The sequence below is a fragment of the Mustelus asterias genome, chromosome 17 (assembly GCF_964213995.1).
Source record: "Mustelus asterias chromosome 17, sMusAst1.hap1.1, whole genome shotgun sequence".
Lineage (NCBI taxonomy): Eukaryota > Metazoa > Chordata > Chondrichthyes > Carcharhiniformes > Triakidae > Mustelus > Mustelus asterias.
In genome coordinates this window covers 20,844,739-20,859,044 of record NC_135817.1, presented here as the reverse complement: position 1 = coordinate 20,859,044, position 14,306 = coordinate 20,844,739, and the positions used below count along the sequence as shown (strand labels likewise).

At 44.1% G+C, this 14,306-nt stretch overlaps 1 protein-coding gene across 2 annotated transcripts in view; it reads left to right on the top strand.

Moving 5' to 3' along the window:
- sh3kbp1 (SH3-domain kinase binding protein 1) overlaps nt 1-14,306 on the top strand; it is a 334,888-nt gene that overhangs the window by 154,767 nt on the left and 165,815 nt on the right. For both annotated transcript variants that reach the window (XM_078232356.1, XM_078232358.1), the window contains one exon: nt 12,057-12,186. In XM_078232356.1, the coding sequence (XP_078088482.1) occupies nt 12,057-12,186 (130 nt within the window). The remainder of the gene's footprint in view (nt 1-12,056; nt 12,187-14,306) is intronic.

Sequence of the window (14,306 nt, the reverse complement as noted above, 5' to 3'; positions counted from 1 at the left end):
CCAAGTAGAGTGGTGGAGGCAAACACACTGACATCGTTTAAGACTTATCTGGATAGTCACATGAGCAGCCTGGGAATGGAGGGATACAAGCGATTGGTCTAGTTGGACCAAGGAGCGGCACAGGCTTGGAGGGCCGAAGGGCCTGTTTCCTGTGCTGTACTGTTCTTTGTTCTAAAGCAATGAGAACAAAAATCTAAAAAATGAGATCTGTGTAAGTACAATATCAGTTTTTGTATTATAGGACTCTAGACCTTCAAACCCTGGTGCCATAAAATATGTTTCTGACAAAGGACTGTCTATTTCTGTTGCTTGACCCCATATAAGAACATAAGAAATAGGAGCAGGAGTAGGCCATCTAGCCCCTCGAGCCTGCCCCGCCATTCAATAAGATCATGGCTGATCTGACGTGGATCAGTACCACTTACCCGCCTGATCCCCATAACCCTTAATTCCCTTTCCGATCAGGAATCCATCCATCCGCGCTTTAAACATATTCAGCGAGGTAGCCTCCACCACCTCAGTGGGCAGAGAATTCCAGAGATTCACCACCCTCTGGGAGAAGAAGTTCCTCCTCAACTCTGTCTTAAACCGACCCCCCTTTATTTTGAGGCTGTGTCCTCTAGTTTTAACTTCCTTACTAAGTGGAAAGAATCTCTCCGCCTCCACCCTATCCAGCCCCCGCATTATCTTATAAGTCTCCATAAGATCCCCCCTCATCCTTCTAAACTCCAACGAGTACAAACCCAATCTCCTCAGCCTCTCCTCATAATCCAAACCCCTCATCTCCGGTATCAACCTGGTGAACCTTCTCTGCACTCCCTCCAATGCCAATATATCCTTCCTCATATAAGGGGACCAATACTGCACACAGTATTCCAGCTGCGGCCTCACCAATGCCCTGTACAGGTGCATCAAGACATCCCTGCTTTTATATTCTATCCCCCTCGCAATATAGGCCAACATCCCATTTGCCTTCTTGATCACCAGTTGTACCTGCAGACTGGGCTTTTGCGTCTCATGCACAAGGACCCCCAGGTCCCTTTGCACGGTAGCATGTTTTAATTTGTTTCCATTGAGATAGTAATCCCATTTGTTATTATTTCCTCCAAAGTGTATAACCTCGCATTTATCAACGTTATACTCCATTTGCCATATCCTCGCCCACTCACTCAGCCTGTCCAAATCTCTCTGCAGATCTTCTCCGTCCTCCACACGATTCACTTTTCCACTTATCTTTGTGTCGTCTGCAAACTTCGTTACCCTACACTCCGTCCCCTCCTCCAGATCATCTATACGGTATAGATGGATTGTAGAGAAAGTGTCCAGATCACCAACAACCTTTCTTGGTTCCTCCACGCTGACACTATAGCCAAGAAAGTCCACCAATGCCTCTACATTTTCAGGGGGCTAAGGGAATTTGGCATGTCCGCTACGACTGTCACCAATTTTTACAGATACATCCGGAAAGGATTCTATGGTGCGTCACAGCTTGGTATGGCTGCTACTCTGACCGAGGCCTCAAGAAACTACAAAAGTCCATCATGCAAACCAACCTCCCATCCATTGACTCCATGTACACTCCCCATTCCCTTGAAAATGTGGCCAGCATAATCAAGGACCCCATGCATCCTGAGCATACTCTCTTCCATCTTCTTCCGCCAGGAGAAAGATACAAAAGTCTGAGATCACGTACCAACCGAACAGCTCCTTGCTGGCTCCCATCATACCTTTGAATGGACCTACCATATATTAAGCTGATCATTCTCTACACCCTAGCTATGACTGTAACACTGCATTCTCTGCACACTCTCCTTCTCTGCTATGTACTCTATGAATGGTATCCTTTGTCTGTTTAATGCGCAAGAAACAATGCTTTTCACTGTATTCCAATACACGTGACAAATCAAAAATAGGTCAATTTTAAAAAACGCTTTCCTTTTTACTTATCTGTTACATGGGAAGATTGGAGAAGTTGGGACTTTTCTCCTTGGAGAACAGAGTTTAGAGGAGATTTGATACAGCCACTCAAAATCATGAGGGGTCTAGATTGAGTAAATGGAGTGAAACTGTAACCATCAGTGGAAGGATTGAGAACTGAGGGCACAGATTTAAGGTACTGAGTTGGCAAAAGAAGCCATGTCAACATAAGCAGTTGGGATTTTAAATGCACTGCCTTAAGAGTGGTGGGAGCAGATTCATTTGTGGCTTTCAAAAGGAAATTGGATCAATATGTGAAAAGGAGAAAAAATGCAGTGCTACAGAAAGCAGAGTAGTGAAACGAGATGAATTGCTCTCTCTCGGCTTACACTGACATGATGGGCTGAGTGGCCTCCTGTGCTGTAACCATTCTGTAATTCTGTACTTTAATCTCTTTCTTTCTCCATTTCTTCTCTTCCTGATTTGATGTTGCACTCACCTGTTCTAATTTACATTCCCTCCGCTGTTTATTTCTCAGTTCTTCCACCTGATTTGTTAAGGAGATACACAGTTCTTTGACCTATTCATTCAAATTCCAGTTTGCTCTGTTTTCCTTGTTGCACTGTTTTCAGTTTCTTCAAATTAATGGACAAAAATGTTTTGACCTGAAAGGTGCAGGGAGTTATCTAACTTTTCTGTTACAATTAGGTATCCTGCTACACTTGAATCTGGCCTACAGGCAGTCCCCGGGTTACGAACGAGTTCCGCTTTTAAGTATGTCTGTAAGTCGAATTTGTATGCAAGTCAGAACAGTTACCTACGGTTCACATCTAGCGTCAATTAGTCCAAATGTTTGTCTTAGTATATAGTATATAATTTACCTAAAACATCTTAAATATAATAATACAGTAATAATAATAATGGAAATGACACAAAACTTGGGTTATTGTGTGTGTGTGTGTATAAAAAAATTAAAGTAATTCCTTAAAGTAAACATCAAGGGAGGCTTGAACAGAGCTTTTCTTTTTCTCATTATAAATGGCCTTGTAGCAGCTGAGGCTATCGGTAACTATCCGGTAAACTTTGGTGAACCTCTCTGCATTAGGATCTTGCTCCTCTAACTTTGCCATCCCTGCTTCAATGAGACGAAAGGCTTCAGCTAACTCCTTCGTCAAAAACTTCTTGGGTCCTGGGGTTTCTAGGTCCCGGACTACTTCCTCAAATGCTATCATCTGCTGCTCCAGCTCCATAAGGTCCTCATTGGTCAGTTCTTTGGCATGGGATTCAAGCAAGTCTAAGACATCGTCTTCATTTATGTCAAACTGCAGTTGATTATTACCAATATCAACCCTGGCTTCGGCAATGTCCTCAGATGTAAACCCCTTAAAACCATGTGCGAATTGGGGACACAATTTCTTCCACGCTCCTTTCATGTTGGTTGTCTTCACTTCCTCCCAAGAATCTGCAATGTTTTTGATGCCATCGTAGATGTTGTAATTCCTCCAGAACTCCTTTAAGGACACTGCATCATCTTGGGTAGCCCTGACTGCTTGTGAGAAGGTTTGGCATAAATGGTAAGCCTTAAAGGAGGCTATGACCCCCTGATCCATTGGCTGAAGTAGTGATGTGGTGTTGGGTGGTAAAAAGACGACCTTTACATTGAGGTGCAGGTCATCTAAAGTGCTTGGAGGTCCGGGGGCATTGTCAAGCACAAGGAAAATTTTGAAAGGAATCTTCTTTGCCAAGCAATGACATTCAGCAGCAGGAACAAAATAGTTCAGGAACCAATCTTTGAAGAGAGCTTTTGTTACCCAAGCCTTTGTGTTTGACTTCCAAATAACGGGAAGAGATGCCTTGATGATTCGGCTAAGTGCCCTCGGATTTAGGGAGCGATACACAAGCATGGGCTTAAGCTTGCAATCCCCGGATGTGTTACCACCAAGCAATAACATTAGCCTTATGCCCTGGAGCAATTTTTTCCTCTTTTGAAATGTATGTCCTTTCAGGCATTTTTTTCCAAAATAAGCCCGTCTCGTCTACATTAAATATTTGCTCGGGCACATAACCTCCCTCCTCAATTTTTTCCAACATTTCCGGAAACACTCTCGCAGCACTCGCTGCTTCACCTTGCGCTTTAACATTGTGTAAATTTACCCTCCCTCTGAAACGCTTGAACCAACCCCTACTCGCAACAAATTGTTCATCACAAGCATCTTCACTTGCTGCACGTGCAGCTTTTAAATCACTGAAAAGGCTTTGAGCCTTTTCTTGCACTAAGCCAAGGCGAATAGGAATATTATGCTGATTTTGATCCTCTAACCAAATTACCAACAGCCTTTCCATTTCGATAATTAAACCACTGCGTGGCTTAGTGATAATTGTCGCTTTCATCGGGACAGAGCCTTTTACATGCTCCATTACTGTCCCCTTGTCCTTTATAATTGTCCCGATCGTTGACCGACTGTAGCCTAACGCTTTTCCAATGTTTGTTGGCGTTTCACCTCTCCGATCGCTTCATTATTTTCACTTTCATTTCAATCGTGATCGTTTTCCTTTTCTTTGATGCATCACCATCATTTGCATCAGATTTACGCTTTGGAGCCATGATTACGAAGGTAAACACATGAAAAATTTAAGTCAAAACACATCGCACACAACAGTGTTTACGCGGTCCGACTTAAAATGGCGATGGCGGCGTGGCGTTGTTCTCCCTCGGGCCGACGAACCGCTGAAAATGCGCAGTGTTTTGAGCGTCGCGCAATGTAGTCCGCCCGTTCGTTAGTATGAACTATTGTATATACCTCAATTTTTTTTAAATAATAGGCTTTACGGAGGTCGGTACGTAAGTACGGGCATTCGTAAGTCGGGCGTTCGTAACCCGGGGACTGCTTGTGTTATGCTTATTGGTGCCTCTTGCTTGAAATAGTTTGCCATTTTAGTTTGTGCTTGCTCTTTTGTGCAGTGATCTCATGTCTATTTGACGTTTAAGGTTGTTCCATCTGTTTTTCATCAATAACTTATTTTGGCCTTGTTTTGGATTCTTGTTAAGATACATAGTGTGGCCAAAATTAAGTTTTTAGTTATAAAGGGCAAACTGGACATGGGTTTTGGCTTCCATTGTCCCAGAGAGAGATTCTTCAGGAGAACGTTTCATGTAACTCATTAGCAGATTCTCAGCTGAGAATTGTGTTGGGTAAAATGCACACTGTCAGGAAGCAAACAAAACCTCATGCAAAAGAAAACCGGATTGACAGCATTTGCAAAAATAATTTGAAAGCAGCTGTTTAATAACTGGAATTAAAGAAGCTGGAAGCTAATTTTGAAAAAATACTTGCAATGTTCCTCTTTTTAACCAGCTTTTCAATTCTGTTTTTGCATACAAGTTCTACTCTATAACTTGCTTGCATATTTAAGAGTACCGAAATACCAATGTAGTAAACATTATTGACGATAATCGCTGCTGTAGTAAATTTGGAAATACTGGTCTGGATTATCAACCTTGCTCACAGCCGGGATTCTCTCCTCCCGCTGCAGTGAATGGAGATTTGGCTGAGCACCAAATTCTCCATCCTCGGTGGCGGTGGGGCATGAACAGCCGGAGAATTCCAGCCACTGTTCCTTTGTATGGCAATATAAATGTATTATTTGTCAATACTCATGCGTTTTTCTTCATTTTTTAGGAAGTTCTATCTGGCAAATTTCCTTTAAATTTGGTATTTGGAATTGGTAAAAACTGAAATTACCATTTGTAAACTATAATGGAACAAATCTTGTCAATTTCCAGTACCGTTGTCTCCAGAACTCTGGACCATGAAACTCTGAAAGATTTATATCAGCACATGAAAGATTTGCTAAACAATGAAGTGGTAGAATCTTGTGCTGTGACGTTTGACCTATTGATGCCTACATGTTTATTTTTCAAAGCAGAGCCATAATCTTGTTTTAACAACATAATAATCTAGTATAATTCTTGGTGACTGACATGAGTCAGCCAAAAATATCTAGAAAATTTTTGTGATCTCTTTGGCTATTGTGTTTGCAATGTCAACTTTAGGCATGTTGAAATAATTTTGGTATTGCTAGTTTTAAGTTTACGGGAGGAAAAGACCTGTTTTTAATTCCAGGAAAAAAATGAAGCTTTCAATATAACTAACACTTAGGTTTTACAGAAGAATAACTTCCTACTAATTATTTCTACTGAAAATAGTTGAGAAGGACTTCACCCCCTCATAATTTCCAATGTACAAGTACAAGCAATTGAGATGTACACAGCAAGACCCCAGAGTTGATCTGCTTTGGAAATGCTTATTGAGGCATGCTGTTGTCAGGGCTCTCTGCTTTACAAGATATGATAGTTTTTTTTGTATGAACAATGGTCACTTGGGCATATCACAATGGCTTAGCCGGTGTTTGTGAAACCATATGGTGATTTCAGGACAGGGGGGTGAAATGGAGCTGTGTATTTACTACCTTGATGTGGAGATGCCAGTGTTGGATTGGGGTAAGCACAGTAAGAAGTCTCACAACACCAGGTTAAAGTCCAACAGGTTTATTTGGCATTAGCTTTTGGAGTCTCAGGCTCCTTCATCAGGTGAGTGAGGACTTGTGTTCACGAACAGGTCATAGACACAAACTCAATTTACAAGATAATGGTTGGAATGCGAGTCTTTACAGGTAATCAAGTCTTAAAGATACAGATAATGTGAGTGGAGAGAGAGCCAAGCACCTTTCCAGGGCTGGCATTTAACTGTCTAAGATTTCAATATGCTAGACCAAATAAACTTTGTACATTGCAAAACTTGGCCTCACAATTTAGAATTGGCTACTTTAGAACACTGTGCAGAATTACATTTTATGATGACTTTATAAAAGCAGTGACTCGCCTAAGGCAAGTTTCAAAGCAACTTGCTTTAATGTTTTGAAATAGAAATTATTATGTATCAAAAAGAAGCCATTGTATTATGCATAAAACTACCATAACTGGCAGTGCCAAGTTGTTAGGAGTGTGCAGCATGAGTACGGGGTGGGTCAGTGATGGGGGAACTCTGCAGGGGAAGTTGATCAGGGGAGGAGCTCTGCAGGAGGAGTGCTTGGTGGAGAGTGGAACTCTGCAGGCGGTGGGGGGAGGAGCGGCACACGGAGTGATCGGCGGGGGGTGGGGCGGGGGCGGAACTGTGTGCGGATGAAGACGAACATCTCGCCAAGGCCATCCCCACACCCCCACTTCTTGCCTTCAAACAACCACGCAACCTCAAACAGACCATTGTCCGCAGCAAACTACCCAACCTTCAGGAGAACAGTGATCACGACACCACACAACGCTGCCACAGCAACCTCTGCAAGACGTGCCGGATCATCGACACGGATGCCATCATCTCACGTGAGAACACCATCTACCAGGTACACGGTACCTACTCTTGCAACTCGGCCAACGTTGTCTACCTGATACGCTGCAGGAAAGGATGTCCCGAGGCATGGTACATTGGGGAAACCATGCAGACGCTACGACAACGGATGAATGAACACCGCTCGACAATCACCAGGCATGACTGTTCTCTTCCTGTGGGGGAGCACTTCAGCAGTCACGGGCATTCAGCCTCTGATCTTCAGGTAAGCGTTCTCCAAGGCGGCCTTCACGACACACGACAGCGCAGAGTTGCTGAGCAGAAACTGATAGCCAAGTTCCGCACACATGAGGACGGCCTAAACCGGGATGTTGGATTTATGTCACATTATCAGTAACCCCCACAGCTTTCCCCCTGGTCTTGCAGAATCTCACTAGCTGTTCTGTCTGGAGACAATACACATCTCTTTAACCTGTGTTGAATGCTCCCTCCACCCACATTGTCTGTACCTTTAAGACCTGGCTGGCTGAAGAGATTTGCATTCTAATTAGTATTCTGTAACTTGATTTTTGTCTCTCTGTGCACTGTTTGAGAGCACATTTCCACTCCATCTGACGAAGGAGCAGTGCTCCGAAAGCTTATGGTATTTGCTACCAAATAAACCTGTTGGACTTTAACCTGGTGTTATGAGACTTCTTACTGTGTTTACCCCAGTCCAACGCCGGCATCTCCACATCATGCTTATCAGGTAGACAATGTTGGTCGAGTTGCAAGAGTATGTACCGTGTACCTGGTGGATGGTGTTCTCACGTGAGATGATGGCATCCGTGTCGGTGATCCGGCACGTCTTGCAGTGGTTGCTGTGGCAGGGTTGTGTGGTGTCCTGGTCACTGTTCTCCTGAAGGCTGGGTAGTTTGCTGCGGACAATGGTCTGTTTGAGGTGGTGCGGTTGTTTGAAGGCAAGGTGTGGGGATGGCCTTGGCGAGATGTTCGTCGTCTTCAATGACATGTTGAAGGCTCCGGAGAAGATGTCGTAGCTTCTCCGCTCTGGGGACGTACTGGATGACGAAAGGTACTCTGTCTGCCGTCTCCCATGTTTGTCTTCTGAGGAGGTCGGTGCGGTTTTTCGCTGTGGCACGTCGGAACGCAATCACAACGCAATGCCATCCGCGCTCTCAAGACCAACCGCAACATTGTCATCAAACCAGCAGACAAAGGAGGGGCCATCGTTATACTGAACAGAACGGATTACTGCAAAGAAGTGTACTGACAACTGAACAACGAGGAACACTACAGACAGTTACCCGCAGATCCGACCAAAGAACACACCCGTCAACTCAACACTCTGATCAAGACCTGTGATCCGGACCTTCAGAGCACCCTCCGTGCTCTCATCCCGCGTACTCCCCGCGTTGGAGATCTCTACTGCCTCCCGAAGATACACAAGGCAAACACACCCGGCCGCCCCATCATATCGGGCAATGGGACCCTGTGCGAGAACCTCTCCGGCTACGTTTAGGGCATCCTGAAACCCATTGTACAAAGAACCCCCAGCTTTTGTCGCGACACTATGGACTTCCTACAGAAACTCAGCACACATGGAGCAGTTGAACCAGGAGCACTCCTGGTCACAATGGATGTCTCGGCACTCTACACCAGCATCCCCCACGATGATGGCATTGCTGCAACGGCCTCAGTACTCAACGCCGACAACTGCCAGTCTCCAGATGCAATTTTACAACTCACCCGCTTCCTCCTGGACCACTATGCCTTCACCTTCAACAACCAGTCCTTCATCCAGACACACGGAACAGCCATGGGGACAAAATACGCACCTCAATATGCCAACATCTTCATGCACAGGTTCAAACAAGACCTCTTCACCGCACAGGACCTTCAACCGATGCTATACACCAGATACATCGATGACATTTTCTTCCTTTGCACTCATGGTGAACAATCATTGAAAAAACTATATGATGACATCAACAAGTTCCATCCCACCATCAGACTCACCATGGACTACTCTCCGGAATCGGTTGCATTCTTGGACACACGCAACTCCATCAAGGACGGTCACCTCAGCACTTCACTGTACCGCAAGCTCACGGATAACCTCATGATGCTCCACTTCTCCAGCTTCCACCCTAACCACGTTAAAGAAGCCATCCCCTACGGACAAGCCCTCCATATACACAGGATCTGCTCAGATGAGGAGGATCGCAACAGACACCTCCAGATGCTGAAAGATGCCCTCATAAGAATAGGATATGGCGCTCGACTCATCGATCAACAGTTCCGACGCGCCACAGCGAAAAACTGCACCTACCTCCTCAGAAGACAAACACGGGAGACGGAAGAGTACCCTTCATCATCCAGTACTTCCTCGGAGCGGAGAAGCTACGACATCTCCAGAGCCTTTAACATGTCATTGATGAAGATGACCATCTCGCCAAGGCCATCCCCTGACCCCCACTTCTTGCCTTCAAACAACCACACAACCTCAAACAGACTATTGTCCGCAGCAAACTACCCAGCCTTCAGGAGAACAGTGACCACGACACCACACAACCCTGCCACAGCAACCTCTGCAAGACCTACCGGATGATTGACACGGATGCCATCATCTCATGTGAGAACACCAACCACCAGGTACACGGTGCATACTCTTGCAACTCGGCCAACATTGTCTACCTGATACACTGCAGGAATGGATGTCCCGAGGCATGGTACATTGGGGAGACCATGCAGACGCTACGACAGCAGATGAGTGAACACCGCTCGACAATCACCAGGTAAGAGTGTTCTCTTCCTGTTGGGGAACACTTGAGCGGTCACGGGCATTCGGCCTCTGATCTTCGGGTAAGCGTTCTCCAAGGCGGCCTTCACGGCACGCACACGACAGCGCAGAGTCGCTGAGCAGAGACTGATAGCCAAGTTCCGCACACATGAAGACGGCCTCAACCGGGATCTTGGGTTCATGTCACACTATCTGTAACCCCCATAACGACTTGCCTGGGCTTGCAAAATCTCACTAACTGTCATGGCTGGAGACAGTACACATCTCTTTAACCTGTGCTTAACCCTCTCTCCACTCACATTGTCTGTACCTTTGAGACTTGATTACCTGCAAAGACTCGCATTCCAACCATTATTTTGTAAATTGAGTTTGTGTCTTTATATATGTTTGTGAATAGAACTCCCACTCACCTGACGAAGGAGTAGCAAGCGCTCCGAAAGCTAGTGGATTTTGCTACCAAATAAACCTGTTGTTCTTTGAGCACATAACCTAGACTGACACTTAGAACAATGTGCATGTGTCAAGTAAATGCAAACCACATTTTTTCTGCTCTTTGGAATTTAGAAATGAATTCCAGTCATCCGAGTGCCCAAGACACACACCTATAGTTTTTGCTGAAGTGGGGAGAGAGGTTGTTTTAAATGAATGTGTTGGGATACAGCAGCAAATAATGCTCGGCTTTTTATTTGGTAAATGAAAAATGGGAGAATTCCTTGCCGGCACAGTTCTAAATAGACTCGGATTGTGGATTTGAAATGTTGGTAAGGAGAGCATTTTTGATGTTTTGATGAAGGTCAGGAAAGTCCCAGTGGTGGAAGAAAGTGATTTAAGGCAAAATATCAGATACAAAGAAAAAGATTCAGCTTGAAGTCATGCTTCTGAGGTGGCACTGGGGAAAGTTAGTGCAGTTTAGACTCAGGAAATTTTGTGCGAGGTGAGCTGAGGACTGCTTTGATTCTCGCCAAGTTTAATTGCAGAAAAATGTTTCGCTATTTTGCTCTTGGTGTGCAGGACTGTGTAGCAATTGTGGAATGTAGGTTGGTGAGGTAAAGTTGTGTATTGTTGGCATACATGGAGAATTTGACCTCTAAGGGAGAAGAGCATGAATTGTGTCCAGATGTGACTGTATAAACACAGGTAAATAAAACTTAATGGTCAGCCCATAATATCCAATTGATCAACTAAATCAACAGTGCCCTGGAGTACTTCAGTCAACATTGTTTAATTATTAAATTACCACGTTTGCCACACAACACTGACATCCTTCCAATATTCTAATGTCAGGCTTGTCACTTTGGAGCCAGTCAACTTCAAAGAGATCCAGTTTAATTCTGCTTTTGCCCCAACGAAGAGGGTATGACATTTAAAGCTCCATTCTACATTAAACTCTAATTATAACACTAGTGCAAAAGAATTCTCAAGAAAACTTAAGAGTTCCAGTGTAACTTTATAATATCCAGTTTCCATGCTTGTCTTTATGTTCCCTTAGTTGAAGGGGAAAAAATCAGTTTATTGTTTGCATTAGTGGATTTGGCATGTAGCTGTGCTCCAATTTTCTCCTCTTCCTCTCCTGTCTTACCATTTTTCTGAATGTTAACCTTTTACATAATCCATTGATAGTATATTTAAAAAATGAAAATATTTTCATTCTTTCCTGAATAAAAGTTATCATTTATATGCCGATCAACAGTGTTAATTTCTTCTGACGGTGAGCTGCAGCTGGAATTTTGGATGTTTGGTGCACTATTGTTCCAACAGTTGATTCATGTAAACTGTTGTAGCAAAGTTTAAAGATCTTATTGATGTTTTGGCTGGATTCCAACCCTTATACTTCTGCTTAAGTCACTCTCCAAAGTTAGCTCCCCAAGGATGGATGTCTTGTATTTCATTAGCAATATATAATTAAGGCCAACTGACTTAATTTTTCTTTACGTATTAGATTGGATATTAGAATATATAACTATGTTGGCTCTAACTTGTCATGTGTATTTCAGGTTGAAGAAGGCTGGTGGGAAGGTATCCTCAATGGTAAAAGTGGAATGTTTCCCTCAAATTTCATTAAAGAGCTTCCAGATGAACAAGAGGAAACAACCAGCACTCCAGAAGATACCATATCAAAAACAAGTAGGTTCAGAAAATATGTTTTTGTACAATTCATATTGTATTCCCTGGCTACTTCCACTTTGGCAAGAGAAGACGCAAGTACCTTTATGTTCCAGTGTGGTGATCTAACAATGCTGTCCTTCTGTTTATTGCTTTAGAAAAGATTATTGTTGTTTCTTCAATTCTATTCCCAGCCACTAGAAAATATATTTTTTGTTTTCCAAGGATTGGGAAGAGAAGATGGAAAGAGTTTTTCTTTAATGCAATTGAAGCCTGGGTCACAAGTCTGACCCTCTGGTTGAGAAGTCAAATGATTTGGGAGCTGAGAAAATTTATTTTATTTATGAAATTTCACCATATATCTTTGTGAAATTCAATGTTAATCCAAAACTAACCTCAATCTGTTCCAACCAACTCAACTTTCTCTCCTGGTTAGATGCTTTTACAAATAGCTATTTCTAAAAGCATTTGCTGTATTGCATAAAGAGTGAATGAACTTTATATTGCTGGCTGGTCAATTTTATTTTGTGTTTGTCATGATACACTACCATCAAATTTCATCCAAGAGAATGAAATTCAGCTTCTCCCCTGCTTTTGAATAGACCTACTTCGCATTAAATTGATCTTTCTCTACACCCTAGCTATGGCAGTAATACTACATTCTGCACGCTCTCCTTGCCGCCTTTATGTGCCGCCTTTATGTGCCGCCTTTATGTGCTTTCTATAGCACGCAAGAAACAATACTTTTCACTGTGTACTAATACATGTGACAAATCAAATTAAATTTATAGCATTGGAGGAAATTCTGCTCATCATGGCTGTGCTGGCAGAAATAGACCTATCCAACTACTTTCTAAATGCGACAAGGGTCTCTGCCTCCACTACCCTCTGGGTGAAAATCTTTCTCCACGATTCCCTTCTAATTCTTCTAGCAATCACTTTACATCCATGCACCCTGGTTATTGATCTCTCTATTAAAGGAAATAGATGCTCCCTGTCCATTCGATCTAGGTGTCTCAATTTTGTACACCTAACCTAAACAGTACAATTTTAAAGGGGTTGCAGGAACAGAGACCTGGGGCTATATGGTCTTAAATCTGTGAACTGCCAGGACAAAACCAAAGTGGGTGAGGGGAGATCATAGAATTCCTACAGCGCAGAAGGAATCCATTCGACCCATCGAGTCTGCACCGACTCTCTGAAAGTATATCTTACCCACCTGTGCATTTACCCCACTAATCATCCGAACCTACACATCTTGGGACACCTAAGGGGCAGTTTCTCATGACCTGCACAACGTTGGACTGCAGGAGGAAACCGGAGCTCCCGGAGGAAACCCACGCCGACATGGGAGAACGTGCAAACTCCACGCCGACCTGGGAGAACGTGCAAACTCCACGCCGACCTGGGAGAACGTGCAAACTCCACGCCGACCTGGGAGAACGTGCAAACTCCACGCCGACCTAGGAGAACGTGCAAACTCCACGCCGACCTGGGAGAACGTGCAAACTCCACGCCGACCTGGGAGAACGTGCAAACTCCACGCCGACCTGGGAGAACGTGCAAACTCCACGCCGACCTGGGAGAACGTGCAAACTCCACGCCGACCTGGGAGAACGTGCAAACTCCACGCCGACCTGGGAGAACGTGCAAACTCCACGCCGACCTGGGAGAACGTGCAAACTCCACGCCGACATGGGAGAACGTGCAAACTCCATGCCGACATGGGAGAACGTGCAAACTTCACGCCGACAGAGCTGAAATCATACCCGGGTCTCTGGTGCTGTGAGGCAGCAGTGCTAACCACTGTGCCACCATGCACAGTGGTTAGGTGTACGAAATTGAGAGACCCAGATCGAATGGATAAAGAGCACCTATTTTCTTTAATAGAGAGATCGATAACCAGGGTGCATGGATGTAAAGTGATCGCTGGAAGAATTAGAAGGGAATGGTGGAGAAAGATATTCACCCAGAGGGTGGTGGAGGCAGAAACCCTTGCCGCATTTAGAAAGTAGTGGGATAGTCTATTTCTGCCAGCAAAGCCATGATGGGCAGAATTTCCTCCTATGCTATAAATTTGTATGACTCCATGATTCTTTGAAATTGGAAGGGTCTTTAAAATGGCCATGTGGAATTCTGGT